This window comes from Haemaphysalis longicornis, unplaced genomic scaffold (assembly GCF_048455015.1).
Source record: "Haemaphysalis longicornis isolate Haplotype H1 unplaced genomic scaffold, Haemaphysalis longicornis Haplotype H1 scaffold_4, whole genome shotgun sequence".
Taxonomy (NCBI): Eukaryota; Metazoa; Arthropoda; class Arachnida; order Ixodida; family Ixodidae; genus Haemaphysalis; species Haemaphysalis longicornis.
Genome location: NW_027526361.1, coordinates 95,304,095 through 95,319,749, shown reverse-complemented (window position 1 = coordinate 95,319,749; position 15,655 = coordinate 95,304,095). Strand labels below are relative to the sequence as shown.

General features: G+C 48.5%; 2 protein-coding genes and 1 long non-coding RNA gene across 3 annotated transcripts in view; 1 reads left to right on the top strand and 2 right to left on the bottom strand.

The window, feature by feature from the left end:
* Positions 1 to 15,655, bottom strand: part of LOC144179848 (uncharacterized) — a 76,911-nt gene that overhangs the window by 4,359 nt on the left and 56,897 nt on the right. The gene's annotated exons all lie outside the window — the stretch shown is intronic.
* Positions 1,690 to 13,571, bottom strand: LOC144179112 (zinc finger protein 784-like). Its single transcript, XM_077707340.1, has 3 exons — positions 13,328 to 13,571; positions 9,674 to 9,901; positions 1,690 to 2,456 (listed from the first exon to the last, which is right to left on the bottom strand). Exons 2-3 carry the CDS (start codon positions 9,804 to 9,806, stop codon positions 2,146 to 2,148), a joined length of 444 nt encoding a protein of 147 aa, XP_077563466.1. The 5' UTR covers positions 9,807 to 9,901; positions 13,328 to 13,571; the 3' UTR covers positions 1,690 to 2,145.
* On the top strand, positions 13,755 to 15,638 carry LOC144179119 (uncharacterized). The gene is made up of 2 exons (XR_013324152.1): positions 13,755 to 13,867; positions 14,707 to 15,638. It is a non-coding gene; the product is annotated as an uncharacterized LOC144179119 (long non-coding RNA).

The following is a 15,655-nucleotide window of genomic DNA, read 5'->3' as shown; positions in this document are numbered from 1 at the left end:
TTTCAATCTTACTCTTCTCCACTTACCGCAGAAGCTACAACACATCCCAAACCTCAAGGTAGCCTTCTTTCTATGCAGATGGCATTTCTTTATGAACCCTCAAACTGGACGCTTTGGGCAAGCTAAAGATACAGTCCAAGAAGCTGCAGATATTATACCGAACACATGCATGCCACAGGCCTCAATTGCGCACCTCAAAAGACAGTACTGTTTACAAAGAAAGGCAATTCTCAAGACCCTGCAATCCAACAACTCTACCCCACCATCAATGACCAAAAGGTATACCAAAAGACCAAAAGGTCTGCATTATGGGACTCCACATTCCAGCCAACAACAAATTGACCCGTCAGATCAACCTCCTCAAGCAACAATTGCGTCAACTAGGCCACATTATACAGAGAATTACAACTAGCTGTTACAGGATGAGGGGAGCAGACACTCTTTGCCTGGTACAAGCCTTCAAAAGAAGGCTCGTCAAACAAAGGAAGAAAAAGACGCAAAAGGGGAACAATGATGATGGTAATGAGAGGACGCGTTCGGTCATTGCACAATAGTGCTTTCACATTCACAACATCGTAAGGTGCCTTCGAAATTTCGTGTTTCTTTACGCAAATGTACTGTATTTTCAGGTGTATAAGTTGCATTTTTTTTCTGAAGTTTTCATTGGCGCGTCTTATCCACTGGTGCGACTTATGTATGGAATAAATTTGGTTCGCGCTCGAAAAGGTGCCTGTGTGCTGCTTGATGTCAGCGCACATTAAGTGACACAGCTCTATAGTCTAAATGAATGAATTATTTGCAAGCGAGTCAGAGGATGAAGGCGTTGATGGTTTTTCCCAAATGCCGTCTGTAAGTACACGCCATCTGTGTGTACCAATAAACCATTTTTGAGTAGTTAGTTCTGTCTGGACTTTGGATGGTAGATGCACGCATCTAGCACCGCTTACCGGGGGGATGCATTCAGAGGAGGCGGCGGCCACTATCGTGTACTTTTGCCGCATTTTCTAGCAAACTGATCCTCTAATAGTTTACCTGATTAACAAGTGCATTTTGTACACCGGTGCATGTTATACACCGGTGCGACTTATATATACGTTTTCTTTTTGGAAAATCTGCTGTTTTGAGGGGGGTGCAACTTGTACAAAAGTGCAACTTATAGACAGGAAAATATGGTATTACATGATAAACACGCACTAAACATTCAAGCAATGTACTAAATTTAGACCTACCGATTTGCAACTGTGTAGTCACGAACAATGTTAGCAATTGGGCGGGCAAGATGGTATGAAGAAAACAATACTTTCGAACATGCTTTTCGTTAGGAAGGCATGAAAATCAACCAGAAAAACATAACGTCTCCTAGACATAAAAAAATTAAATTTGGGGAGGTGGTTAAATGCTCAGACCATTCCACACTAAAAGTCCACATGTGTATTTTCCCGGTGTTGCGTACAAATCTGTGCACGTTAGACAGGGAGGCTTGGTGGGCTCCAAACATAGCAGCTCGCATTTCCATAAACCAAAAAAGTGCGACACCTGAAGTTCATTCTAAAAAAAAAAAAAAAATGTAACGGATCACTGAAGACTATCCGTACAACGAGCACGCCGGGACAACCCCTGGACATCAATTACTGTTTACCGACAAAAGGTACCATCACAGCGAAATTGCAAGAGAGAGACATACATGCAGTATGCACATTTGCACAGCTATCCATAGTGAAGTATAGCGACTCCCCATTTTTTTCCTTGTATCAGTCTGCAACGTTACAGCGTCGTTCAAACAGGCCCTCTACGGTGGTGGGCCAGCCATCAGCACAAGCTGCTTGGGAGCAACACAGGCCTCCACTGTCTGCCACGACTGGGTTGCACCCACACTAACACGTTCGATGCTATAGTGGACCAGTCGTCACCCGGATGGTGAGACCACACTGCGATGACAAAATTTTCAATTGGAGTGAAGCTTCAGTGCACGATAAAAGATGCTCTCTCTACTTCTCAGTCTTCACATCGTGGTGTGCTGTATGACCTTGCTGTGTAATGTTCTGCAAAAAGGGGCACGTTCTTCTTTTCTCCAGCGCTAATGGTGGTGCCTCCCCTCGTGCCTCCTCTGCTGGAGACAGTACGCAAAGGCCATGGGCAGAAGAGTCACTGGAAGGATTGTTTCGCCGTGTGGCTGCGCAAATGTCTCGCCAGGGTGGCCTTCTGGGTGAAGGTCATGCAGCACAGGTGGCAGCGGAAGGGTCTCTGGCCCGAGTGGAGGCGCAGGCGGTTGACCAGGTGGCCCTTTCGCATGAAGGCCTTGCCGCAGTGGCTGCACTGGTGGGGGCGCTGCCTCTTCAGGGGGCTCGGGCGCGATGCCATGAAGTTGCACTGCTGGTAGCGCAGCAGCCGATGGCCAGGCTGGGGGCAGTGCTGCCAACTTCGGCCATCCACAGAGGGGGAAGGGATGGTGAAACCTGCATCGAACAAAGAGAGAGAAAAAACTGAGAGCCTTTGCACCAACTACTAAAGTGGCAGTGTGCCAAGACAAAAGGAAGGAATCAGCACAAAAGAGGAAGGAGCACCTCTGTTGGTGCGAGGCGAGCCTCTCTGCGCAGACCTACGGCACCTGTGCATTGAATGCAGACGAACCCTACTCTATCTCACTGGCTTGGTGGTCTTTCACTCAGGAGGGTTTCAAACTTCGCAGTCAAGGCTTGTTCACAAATAGCACACAAAAAGCAGCAATTCAATCCATAGGCGTGGGTAACCAGCAAAGCTGTAACATGCTGCTGTTATTTACTTCATTAAAGTCTTTTTCATTACACATTGCCTAATTGTGGTATTTTCATTCATTCATGTAAGCTGCCCACTCCTCGCAGGTATGTATGACACATGGCACCCTCTTTTGGAAGTAACTTGTGGCCAGCCTTTGTCACTGCCACTCTGACGCTGCTCATCCCACAACACCTGTCGCCTCTGCCTGCCGTTATCACTTGATCTGTATTTCACTCAGTATCCCGATTGCTGTGCGTGCATTCTTCTGAGAGAGAGAGATAAGCTGAGCCAAACTCCCTCCCCTTACTTCTAATGCTCTTCCCACGTCTTTTTTACGGCATGCTTATCAAGTTTGCTGGAGGAGTTTTCTGCGAACACAGGATCACCAGATTTTTTTTTTTTTTTGCTTATCAATATAAAACTTCACTTTCAAAATCTCCTCTGATATCCCTTTTTGTATTGAAAAGTGAAAAGTTTACACCTACACAAAAATTTTAAAAATTCTGAGGGCTGTTATTCCCAATTTCATCCCCCACCAAGTGGACGCTCAAATCGACAGGCCCTTCTTAAGCAAGTTCTTGTCACTTCATTCTGGCTACACCTGCCTCAGCCTCAATGCCCGACTGCCCCGTACAAGCATCTCGTCAAAAACACACAAAAGGCAGTTCACAGGACTTAGAAACAACAGTGCATGGTTTAACTCAGCAAACCACGTCTGCCCAACTCATCTGGGCACCTGAGCAGTGCCCACGAAGTTCAGTGTAGATAATAAACGCAGCTACCAGGTTATCTGAGAGGCTGAGATAAAGCAAAAAAGCAAAAAAAAAAAAAAAAGGCACCTCCCTGTGCGCTGGTTTTGAACAGCAAAGCATGCAGTATGATTAGGTTAAAACAGCTGTCTGCTAAAACAGGTTAAAACAGCTCTGCCTGCTACCACTCAGATGGGCCTCTTACAACAGACAATTGATCCAAAGCACCTCCATCTAATCACGATGATTGTTGAAACAGAAAGCGTTCTGGCGTGCAAAAATGAAACGGTGAAGTGCCAAAGTCAAAGCAGCTGAATAAAAGTCAATGTGTGACTGATGACGTTCAAACTGCCTGCGCTAGTCAAAGTCCAAGCTGAAAACGAATCCCTCACGAAAAAACTTACTATCGAATTTTGAAGGGGATAGACTTTCTTGGGCTACTAAAATGCAGAAAAGAAATCCGCACAGCTTGCACTAGTGGCGCACAGGCTCGAGAAGCAGCATAGCTGGGGGTCGACCAAGCTTCTTTTCCCCTCAGATCTGCTGTCAGCGTGGGGGACTAACTGGAACGGCCTTGTAAAATCCGGCTAAACTTGGCCTCACCTCTCAACACTTAGCCGAGCCTAGCAAGAACATTGCAAAGCCTGTTCTAAACTTAGTATAGCCTCACTAAACTTAGCAAAACTACGCAAAACCAGAAGAAGCTTGGTCGACCCCAGCTCAACTGTGTCTCGAGCCTTGCTCCACTACTGCAAGCTGCACCAATTTTTTTTTATGTCATTATCATGCTCCCCAGCCCTCCCTCCATTTTTTTTTTATTATGGTTACCACTCGCTTGTGCAATACATTTGCCAAAGAGTGGAAACAAACCTCGGTGGGTAGTTTGCCGTCAGTTTATGCCTCTGCGTCTCTTTACTTCCTGCATGTTTCTAGCTCTTCCTCAAAACTACTAACTATGCAGGAAGCACACGGGGAACACACTGCACATCAACTGCTGTATTTTATGATGGAAAGTAACAGCGCAATAAATGATGAGGGATGCAGAAGAAATTCACAAGATGGGCGCTGTCTTGTAAATTTCTTCTGTGTCCTTCATCGTTTATTGTGCTGTTACTCTCCATCATGAATACGTACCAACTCGCCCAACTTTCCATCTTGTTGCTGTATTTTAATAGAAGGCACCCTCACAGTGCAAAACTACACAAGAGGCATACACACAGCATGCACGCGTTTGCATGTGTATCAATAGCGAGGCATCATTATTGCGACCATTCAATTGGGCTGCACTTTGTTGCTCGTTTCAGTCCGCACAGCTGCAGTGTGTGTACAAATGGCACACTACAGTTATTGCTCGAGACCAACACAAGATGCCAACATCTGCCAAAGGTGCAATCACACCAATGGAACGAGAAATGTTTTAAAGGAGTAGTGACACGAAATTAAAAAGCTGAGATAACTATGCGAGCTGCCCCCCCTCTCTGGGCGAGAGCGCGCAGCTTTTGTAGTGTCGTCCGCGATCGAGTTAAGAGTTATGCGCGATTTCTCATCGCGTGTAGTTTCGGTGATAGTGAGTGGATTTTCATAATTCTTGTGAGAGGAGATTGCTGGGACAATAGACTTTACCCCAAAATACCCCAAGATTGTAAGTGCTGCAGGGTCCCTTTAAAGGAGCACTGACACGAAATTTTGCGTGTTCCGTTTTTTTTCGCTGCTATGGGTGCCTGTTAGCCCACTAATCATAGAATGGCACATTAGACGGCCGATCGCAGCGTAAACAATCATTTACGACGTCGTTTATTCGTGTCAGTTTCGGTTTCAACAAAATGAACGCCGAGCGGCCGCTGTGACAGGAGGTTGCACCTGACGTCACCATTCTTGGCATCTTGTGTTGGTCTCGAGCAATAATTGTAGTGTGCCATTTGTACACACACTGCAGCTGCGCGGACTGACACGAGCAACAAAGTGCAGCCACCTGGAAAGGCTTTGCTCAGGTGCGCGCCGTCGTCTGGCGATCACAGCCATCTCATACTATTCTGTTTTCTCACACGAACATTGCATGACGTAAACACTCTTTTTCTGGCCCCCGTGTCGAGTAGTCCTCGTGGCTGAGGCTCACCCTGGTCGCGTGGGCCCAAACATTGCAAGGGTAGAGCTACTAACACCAACACAAGATGCCAACATCTGCCAAAGGTGCAATCACACCAATCGATGAGAAATGTTTTAAAAATTACAAATCTGAGATAACTATGTAAAATGCTTCCTTTTTATCAGGAGATACCTCCCAGCACGTGTCAACAGTCGCCGTTCAGTATAACATATTTTAAATCCGTTTTAGCCTCTACCCGCAGGAGAAAGCCCAGGGTGCGCCAGGATGACATCACCTGCTACTTGCCCCAAACTGCTGACGTTGGGGCTCCCATGACATAGCTGACGCGCTGGCTGCGGTTGGCGCGCGCTACTACACTGTGTGTACACGTCATGGTTTTGGGACCGACGGCATGGTGCCCGGGTGCGCGGGGATGGTGCGCGTGCGCTTGCTCGCGCGCGTTCAGACCAGCAGCAGTGCGGCAAGAATGGTGACGTCAGGTGCAACCTCCCGTCACAGCGGCCGCTCGGCGTTCATTTTGTTGAAACCGAAACTGACACGAATAAACGACGCTGTAAATGATTGTTTACGCTGCGATCGACCGTCTAATGTGCCATTCTATGATTAGTGGGCTAATAGGCACCCATAGCAGCGAAAAAAACGGAACACGAAAATTTCGTGTCAGTGCTCCTTTAAAGGGACCCTGCAGCACTTACAATCAACTACTCTGAATGTATTTTGGGGCAAAGTCCATTGCCCCAGCAATCTCCTCCCGCAAGAATTATGAAATTCCATTCACTATCACCGAAACTATGCGCGATGAGAAATCGCGCATAACTGTTCCCTCTCAACTCGATCGCGTACAACGCAACAAAAGCTGTGCGCTCTCTCCCAGAGAGGGGGGCAGCTCACGGTGTTCTGTTTGGCAGCCTTTGATAAATCACAGGCAAAGGTGTTTTCTCCTTTTCTCTGCAACATGGTTGGTTCTATTTCCGGTCTGATACCACAAAAAAGCCGGCACGGCTGCCTGCTCACCAGTGCACGCTCAGGCTGGTAGGGTGTTTTTGAAGCAATAAATGTTTTTTGTCGAGTGATCTCGTTAAAAGGGGAGTATTGAGTTTGTCATTCAAACTCTGCATGCACTCAAAACACAAAATAAATGCCAAATCTGTGTGTACAGATTCAGGCAATAAAGAGGTTGGTACACAGCACCGACAACGGCGGATTGTCACAGGAAATGCGAGAAATAAGCCATGAAGTTGACCAGCTATGGCCGCAATGACGTCGTTTAGGCCATGCCAGAGGTGCATAATAAGGATAAGTGATGAGGGCGCGGTTGCTTTTCCCACGTCTATCACAGCGATTTGCGCGCTCACCGCTTCACGTGCACGTGTGATATTTGTCTCAGGTATTTCTGGCAGTGTAATCTAAACGTTGCGCAGGTTTACCTGCACTGCTCAAAGAGTGTTGCAGGGTCCCTTTAAATTCACGAGCGGCCGGTGCGCCCGCCTACACCAGACACCAAGTCCCTGTCAAGCCGGCCGCGAACAAAGTCCCTTCAGAAGCGAGGAGCGCCGCTTCAAATACAGTCAAACTCCGCTACAACGAAATTCACGGGGATTGCGAAAAATTTCGTTGTAGCGAGAATTTCGTTGTCGCGGAAAAATCAGTAAATAAAGAAAACAGGGCAGGCATCTAACTGGCGTCGTGAAATATCCCACCTACCTTTTCGACCCAATGTTGCCAACTTGCTTGGAGCTCGCTCCGCCAAAAATAGCACCCTTTTTATAGCACGGAGTTTATATCGTAATTTGCGGTCACAACGCGTCTCGTGGCGCTTAGACCAGCGTTGTAATATGCGCGTCGTACTCGTGGAGATCCGCGCAAAAGCAGGCGTCGTGAAATCACAGCGCGGAGTTTATATTTTAATTTGCGGTCACGGATATGCACAGGATATGCACGACACTCTGGGAGCATTTTATTTCCAAAACTTGAAAAAATCGCTGATCCATTCAGGGGGCCCCGGTCACGTGAGCAGCAAGGTCAGTGCTCTCGCCGGCGGGCCCTGCCGGCGGGTGCCGGGCGAGCGCGACAAAGGGCGAGAAGCGGTTTCCTCCTCCTCCGCCGCCGCCGCCGCCGCTTTTGAGCGTCGTCGGCGCCGGTAATCCGGACATCGAGAAGCGGCAGCTTCTCGATGTCCGGATGTTCGGAGAAAATGTTGCTACTATATAATTTACATTGTTAGAACTTATCAAAATTAGTTAGAGTGGTTCAGTCCGTTGCAGATCGAGTGACTTGTGTCCCGGGAAAATTTCGTTGAACCGGGAGAACAATAAAAAAGTGGTTCGTTGTGGAGGGAGTTTTAATACATTGGGGCCTATGGGATGCGGGCGGGGAATCGAAAAACCTTCGTTGAAGCGGGAATTTCGTTGTAGCGGAGTTCGTTGTAGCGGAGTTTGACTGTATCGTGCAAGCGCGGCCCCCTGGCAAGGTGTTGCTCAGGTGCGCGTCGCCGTCTGGCAATCACAACCATCTCGTATTCTGTTTTCTCACACGAACCGAGCGTGATGTAAACACTCTTTTTCTGACCCCCGTGTCGAGTAGTCTTCGTGGCTGAGGCTCACCCTGGTCGCCTGGGCCTGAACATTGCAAGGGTAGAGCTACGCGACGCACCATTTACAGATTATCAACAGTGGCTTGTGGCTAAGGGAAGAGCACTGGGTCGGATAACCACTGCAGTAAGTACCCTGGCAAGGTTTGAGGAATTTAACTTTCCTCTTCCCGCAAGCGTGGCCTTCAAACGAGCGCGCTTTCCCGTGCCGGATGTGACGTCATGGACCGACGTGCCAGTGGGGGAAAACCGCCCCTCTCTGCCACCGGTGCTCCTCCTCCCCCGGGAACCTGCCTCCTCTCCCCCGCGCCTTATAGGCACGGCGCGTTTCACTTGGTTGATCTCTTGCGCTTGGAAATGAGATACAGGATCGAGGATAGAGAATGGGGAAACGCGGCTCGTCCGTGCCCTCGCCGCCACCCGTCCAAAATGGGGCCCCTGACCCCAATAACGGACGCAGGAGGTAGGCCTAGTCCTACCCCGCCGGAAGCCCACGTGTCGCCTTGGCCATCGCAGCCCATTTGAGGCCAAGAATTGAGGCGCGCGTTGATACTGCGTAGTCCTTAGACCTGTCGAGGCGATCAATATGCGCTGTACCACTCGGCCAATAAATCTCCTGGTTCGTCCTGGCCCTTTGGAGCCTGTCGTCGCCTTTTTCGGTGAGTCAAACCTGTCGTGGCGTCCCTCGCGGACGCCGCGATCCTCTCTGGGGCATTTTGGGAGGGTCATTTCGCGGGCGTGGTAAAACCCCCCGTATCCTACAACGGTCCATCTTAGGCCCACCAAGCCCACAGGTTCTAACCGGCGCGGTAACGCTTTACCGTAGCAACATGTGCGCAGGTTGAGAACGGAACATAGGAAGCTCAGGCTTCACCACTTGCATCTCCTTCCTGTTGCCACTTTCACATTGCTTGCAGAGGCTCCCGCGTTCACTGTTTTAGATTACCGACTTCGCCAATTGCGCATCAGTGCTTTTCCAAAACGAAACTGCAAGCATGATGGCTGGTTGAAGCATGAAGAAAGCACCATGGGCAGCAGCCTGCTTCATAATGTCTGTCTTTTAAATAAGACCAGCTCATAGAAAGTTTTGTGTAACAATTATATCACGTGCACAACCACTTCGGAACTGTTGCTTTTGGGAACATTTACAGATGGTTTTTTGCTCAGAGCCAGGTGCCGTCGTAAGATAAAACAGACTCTCTCTCTGAGCCCCGCAGAGCATACACTGCTTCGTAATGATCAGCAAAAAAAGGGCCCGGTCCCCTGCGATCTCGTTGGAGCAAGTGTTTGCGCACACACACAGCTGGGCCTTTCTCCCCCAGCTGCACTACTGGTAGTGGCTGCGCGCCTTCTCGTGCATCTTTTGTGAAGGCCTTGGGGCTAAAGCAGCAGCACAAGAGCCTCTCAGACTCTATGTGGCTGCGCACGTGGCTCACCAGGCACACAGGAGGCAACGGAAGGGGCACTCACCCGCGTGGAGGCGCAGGTGGGTCACCAGGTTGCCCTTCAGCACAAACGCCTTGCCGCAGTGGCTGCACTGGTGGGGGCGCTCGCCCGAGTGGATGCGCTGGTGGATCTTCAGATGGCTTGGGCGTGCGGTCATGAAGCTGCACTGGGGGCAGTGCAGAAGCCGGCGACCCGGCTGGGGGTCGTGCTGCACCCTGTGGCCATTCGGAAAGGGGGGAGAGGCAGAGGAGCCTGCAGCAAGGAGAGAGGGAACAAACTGGAACCCCTTCCGCTGACACAATGGCAGTGCACCAGCAGCGAGGCTTTGAAGATTATAAGGCTTTCTCAGGCTACTTGAACAGCTAACTTCCGGTCAGCCCGTCTGACCCTCGACTCAGCCTTCTGGCCATAGTTGAATACATTCGTCAGGAAAAGGTATGTGTCGGCAGAACTGCTCCAAACAACTAAATCTACCGGTTTATATTAGGTCATACCTGCCCTCATTATTTGACACAAAGAAAACGTCAGGCACCTTCGAGTCACAATGTAAACATTTAAACGACAAAACCCGTGTTCTTTGAATTAACTGCGCATTAAAAATGACAGAAAAACCTCAGCATGTGTGAAATAAAAGCAAGCAGAAAGGAAAAGACAGCGCGTTCGTGCTGTTCTAGGCAGAGCAATAAACAAGAGATAAAGAAAACGGTGCGCGCTGTCCCAGAAGATTGGCACGAGCAGTGACAAGGCAAGAAAATTGAATTACGGTGAATAAACCCCCGTTTAACTCATCCGAACAGAAGCGAGAGGGCAGGGGATAGTGTGAAGAGTTGGATTGGAGAGCGGAGTTACATTACGGGGGTGACAGACGACCATCGTGTTTCGACAATACTGGCAGTGAACCAAGCAGATACGGGGCTAATTTTTTGGAGACTGTTTTGGAACCTACCAGAAACAATTGCGTCTCTGATCCACCATTAATAAATGAACCAGATTAAATTCCATCCATGGCAGTCATGCAGGGAATCAGCAAACACAAAGCTGTTGTTTGCAAAAAGAGACACCAAAGCAAATTATTCCACGTCTTTTTTGTGGCTGCATTATCAAGTGCCTTCCATAAGATTAATTGATTTGTTCATTTGCAGCACGTGGCTGAACAGAAAACCTTCTGCCCTGACCATGGCAACCCTATCAACTACCCCAATGATGCCATACTAGTTTGAAATATGTTGCCACACTATGTCACACTTCAAAACTCTAGCTTTTACCTTGTTTCTTAGAATGGACTAAACAGTCGACTCGGTAGGCCAAACGCCTGGTGTTGCCATGATGAAGAGATAGCACACAACATGGCTGACGGATGGTTCACACACACACAAAACAAAGTCCGCCACCTCAGGCTCAGAGAATACAAAGAAAGGTGAAATAACGCTCGAATTGATGGCATATTGCTCACCAAAGCTCCTGTGAACAATGTAAAGCAACTTAATGAAAAAGAAAATTGAGCAGTCGTGGATCTGGGTGGTAATCAATCTCAGAGCCTCCAAAATGTGAGACAAGCAGGCATCCCCAACACCACATGGTTCAATGGCTCCAGCGAGCTCAAGGTGGCATCACTGAATGCGTCGTGGCCTTTGACTTGAAGACACACGTCAGAGACATGTAACACAGGCTATATTTGTAGTTCATGTGCAAATTATAAAGATCTAACAATCATTTGAGTAGCCCTGTGCGTTTCTCCACAATGTCCGCTTTGCTCTTTGGTCGACAAGAGTGCCAGCATGCGGCATCTACTGAAACCAGCCTACAGCACGTCCCATCAGATTATGGCAAGCCGTCGTATATGGGAAAAGAGACAGGTGCAAGGAGAGGATGATAATGGGGGGACACGTTTGCAATAGCACATTAATGCATTCACATTAACTGAATCATAAGGTGTCCCTGTAATTTTGTAGTTGTTCACTGCATGTTAAACACGCTAGCAATCCAACAAATTTTGCCCTGAGGGCTTGCCAGTGTGTTTTCTCAGCCAATGCTAGCAATTCGGAGGGCAGGGTGGTACGAAGAAAACAGCACTTTCGACGGCGCTTTGTCCATTAAGAAATGCATGTAACTCACTCATAAAAGCTTAAACACTAGCTTAAAAATTCAAAACAGACAACGTTTACAACTGACCTAAGTGTCCCTTTAGGCTATAAAAAATTAAATTCTAGCAGCCAGAGTATAAATAGCTATGCAATGGCAAATACGAGAGGAAGTGCTGCCACGCTTGACTTATAAAGTATCAGATCGAGTAAAAGGTAATCATTGATATATGACATTCTTCATCCACAATTCAAGAACATCATTAAAATACGTCCACTTAGCAATGGATGAGCTCATCAGACATCCGTGAGACGACAACCACCGCGGCATCAGATGGCAAAATGAACGACACTGAACAAGGATGACCAACAATCGAAAACAACACAGCAGTTCGTAACAAATGAGCGACCAGCTCAAGCCCCAAAGGCGGAAGCAATGACACATGCAGCACTTATTGGTGTAACCAAATGTCACTAGAACCATCACTTGTAACCCAACAAACAAGTTCCAAGTACGACCTTCTTTTCGGGTTGAGAAGCTCGCTCATTCTTTCTTAGCAGATGGTACCGCTAGGCTCAGGCACTTAGTAGGACCAGAGGAGACCGTGGGGACGAGGGGATTTGACCGCTCAATCATGCATAATGGACTCGAAGATCACGACCATGTCAGAAAGAAGACGGTGGGCCTCTTCAGTACGATTTTTTCGCCCCAGCCGCTCAGGGGCTCACTGGCGAGACTGATGCCTGCAAATATCACACGACATACCAATCTGCTTCAATTTTGCGGTCAGGAAGATTATTCTACATGCCTCTGTGCGGGCTAGGGGTGCTTTCAGACGGCTCGACAATTCAGAATCGCAACAAGGTGATCGATACGGAATGGGCGTTTTATGTTCTTTATTCTCTTGAAGCTCGACTGCCGCGGGTATCGCAACAACTAAGCAGACAGCACACTGTTCTGGTAGGCACAGTAGCTTTTTCGCGCTGCTAGCTCGGAAATGACACTGGTTGGATGCACCAGACAGGTCATTACTTTTGTTCCGCTCTTGGCAGCACCTCGCTGACGAGTTTCGTTTGCGCTGTCGGGAACGTATTCGTTTCGTTTTGCTTGCGCTGTTTCGTTTGCGCTGTGGTGCATATTTCGCCACCCAGACGTTGAAATGAACCGCGTCCATTCTTAACTCGGAGAACACTAGCAACAAAGACAGCGCAAGGGAGTCACGAAGGTTACGAGCGCATGCCGACCCCGTTTCCCAGCGTAACCCCCCACATGCGGAATGATGGACGCAGAACGTGTAATAACGAATTCTACGAGGTTACCGACGCCTTGAGCAAACATTGGGCGGGCCTCCACGATTATCAGTCCCAGATCATCCGCGAACTGCCCGAGACGCGATCCGGCGCTGAATTTTCCCATATATTCCTATGGTACTTCCGGTCCGAATGCAGTCCTCGGACTGCCCGCGGATCGTCCAGTACTCGTAAATCGAGGAGGCCCATTAGCAAACTGCGCGGGTCAGGGCGTTCACTGGCGCGTTGCTGAACGAGCCAAAGGTCAGCGCAAACATCGCAGAGAGCGAAAACGACTAATCTCCACCACGTTCGTTGTCTTCTCGTCCACAGTAAGTCCGTAAAGGTTTTTGGTTAACAAAGGTTTTTAGTTCACTCCAGCTTTGGTCGTCAAAACTACAGTGCCTATCAAAACAAAGGGCAGGGCGCCGCCATCATTGATGTCATCTCGATACGGTCATTCCGATCGTAGAAGAGTTGTGTGTTTCCATCCCCTTAAGCACTATAGCAACTATAGTAGTTTCAACCAGATATCAAGTAACTCTGGTTTCAACCACGACCGGCTGTGGTTTCCATATCTATGCTTACTAGGGTCCGCTTCGTCTGTGTTTTCCCTCTTCATTGACAGCCATCCGCTGCTGGCACACTTGGCAATTTGCCCATTGAAATCCATACTGTCCACTAGCGCCTCCTCTCGTGGAGCGGCAGATTTTTCTTTCTTTCTTTTTTTCATTTGCTGATCTCTGGTCAAGACTGATAGCATCTATGATGGCGGCGCCCAACCGGCCGCTTGTTTTAAAATTTGACAATTTGACAGTGGATTCCGACTCCCCACCATCTGACAACGGCAAGTCTTTCAAATACATTGAAGGAACTTTTGGTGTGACTTTCTCTGGCCGGACGGCTAAGGAAATGAAAAGCTGCGTGTTTGTGCAGCGTAGCGAGGGCGTGTAGTTAGTGAGGATTATGGCCGTCATGGTGGTCATGGTTGTTTTATTCCGGGCTTCACTGGCTTTGTGTGAACGACAAGACAACAAGGAAAGTAGACAGTGATACAATAGATTTTTAGTCGCGTGCCAGTTCAGTTGTTTTGAGAGCCGACCGTTGGGACGCGTAGCACCCTTCGTAGCGCAGTTTCGGTAAGCTCGGAGAAATCGTGAGCGCACAGTGCGTGTCCATTTTGCACGTAGGTGGCTACGCTGAGACAACGCGGGACGACACCCGCTAATAATCATTCAAGTCGCCGTGACTCACTTGCGCTGTCTTTGTTGCTAGCGTTTTGCGCAAACGCGGTTCATTTTAGCTCCTTGGTGGCGAAATGCGCACTTCTCAACCCGACACTGCAAACGAAGCTGTCATCAGCGAGCTGCTGGTAAGAGCGAAACCTGTCTGGTGCATCCTACTAGTGGAGATCTCTCCAGCGTAATTTACGAGCTAGCAGCAGAAAAAAAAAAAAAAACACTTTTCTCTGAAGCAGTGTGCTCTCTCTCATTGGGTGTCGCGATTCATTTGACAGTCAAGCCCCAAGTGACTAAGGAACACAAAACGCCAATTCTGCGTCGATCTGCGTGTTGCAATTGTCGAGCCGTCGTGAAAGCACCCCTGGTCCGCTGGGTGGCTTGCAGAATCAGCTTTGTGGCTTCGCAAAACTGAAGTGGCTTGGTATGTCTTGCTTCATATTTGCAGGCATCAGTCTTGCCGGTGAACCGCTGACCTGCTGGGACGAAAAGATCATGTTGAACGGCCAACCCTCTGCATTCTGACATAGCCACGATGTTCAAGTACATCATGCATGACCAAGCAGTCAAATCGCCTCCGCCCCATAGTCGCCTCGAGTCCTACCAAGTGCCTGAGCCTAGCTGTGCCATCGGCTACCAAGTACTGTGCCAGCTGTTCAACCCAGAGAGGAAGCCGTGCTTGAAACTTTGTTGTTCGGCTATGAATGACAGTTCTAGTGACATTTGGTTGCACCACTAAGTGCTGCACGTGTAATTGTTGCTACATTCGTCTGTGCTTGAGCTGGTCGGCCATTTGTTACTAACTGCTCTATTGTTTCCCATTGTTGGTCGTCCTTGTTCAGTGTTTTTCATTCTGCCACCTGATGTCACTGCGGTTGCGGATGTCTGATGCGCTCAGCTGTTGCTCAGCGGACATGGATATGGTGTGCGAAGAATGCCATGTGTCAATGAAAAACTTTTACTTGATATGACACTTCATCATCAAGCATACCGGCAATTTCAGTTGTGTTTGCCTTTGCATAGCTATTCATAAACCTGCTGCTGGTCTCCAATTTCTTACAGCCAAAATGGCCACTGAATTCAGTTGTAAAGATTGTATTTTTGAATTTATAACCTATTCTTTAAGCTTTTATGGGCAATTTTTGTGCACTTCCTAATGGGCAAAGCACGTTCGAAAGTGCTGCCTTCCTCATACCACCCTGCCCTGCAAATTGGTGACATCGGCAATCAAGTCTCACTGGCAAGCCCTCAGGGCAAAATTTGATGGACTGCTAGTGTGATTGACGTGCAGTGAATGAAGGACGCCTTGTGAAGCACTGAATTAATGTGCCATTGCTAAACGTGCTCCGTCATTGAAATTTCCGCTTTTTTTTTTTTTTTTTACCATGTTTGGGACA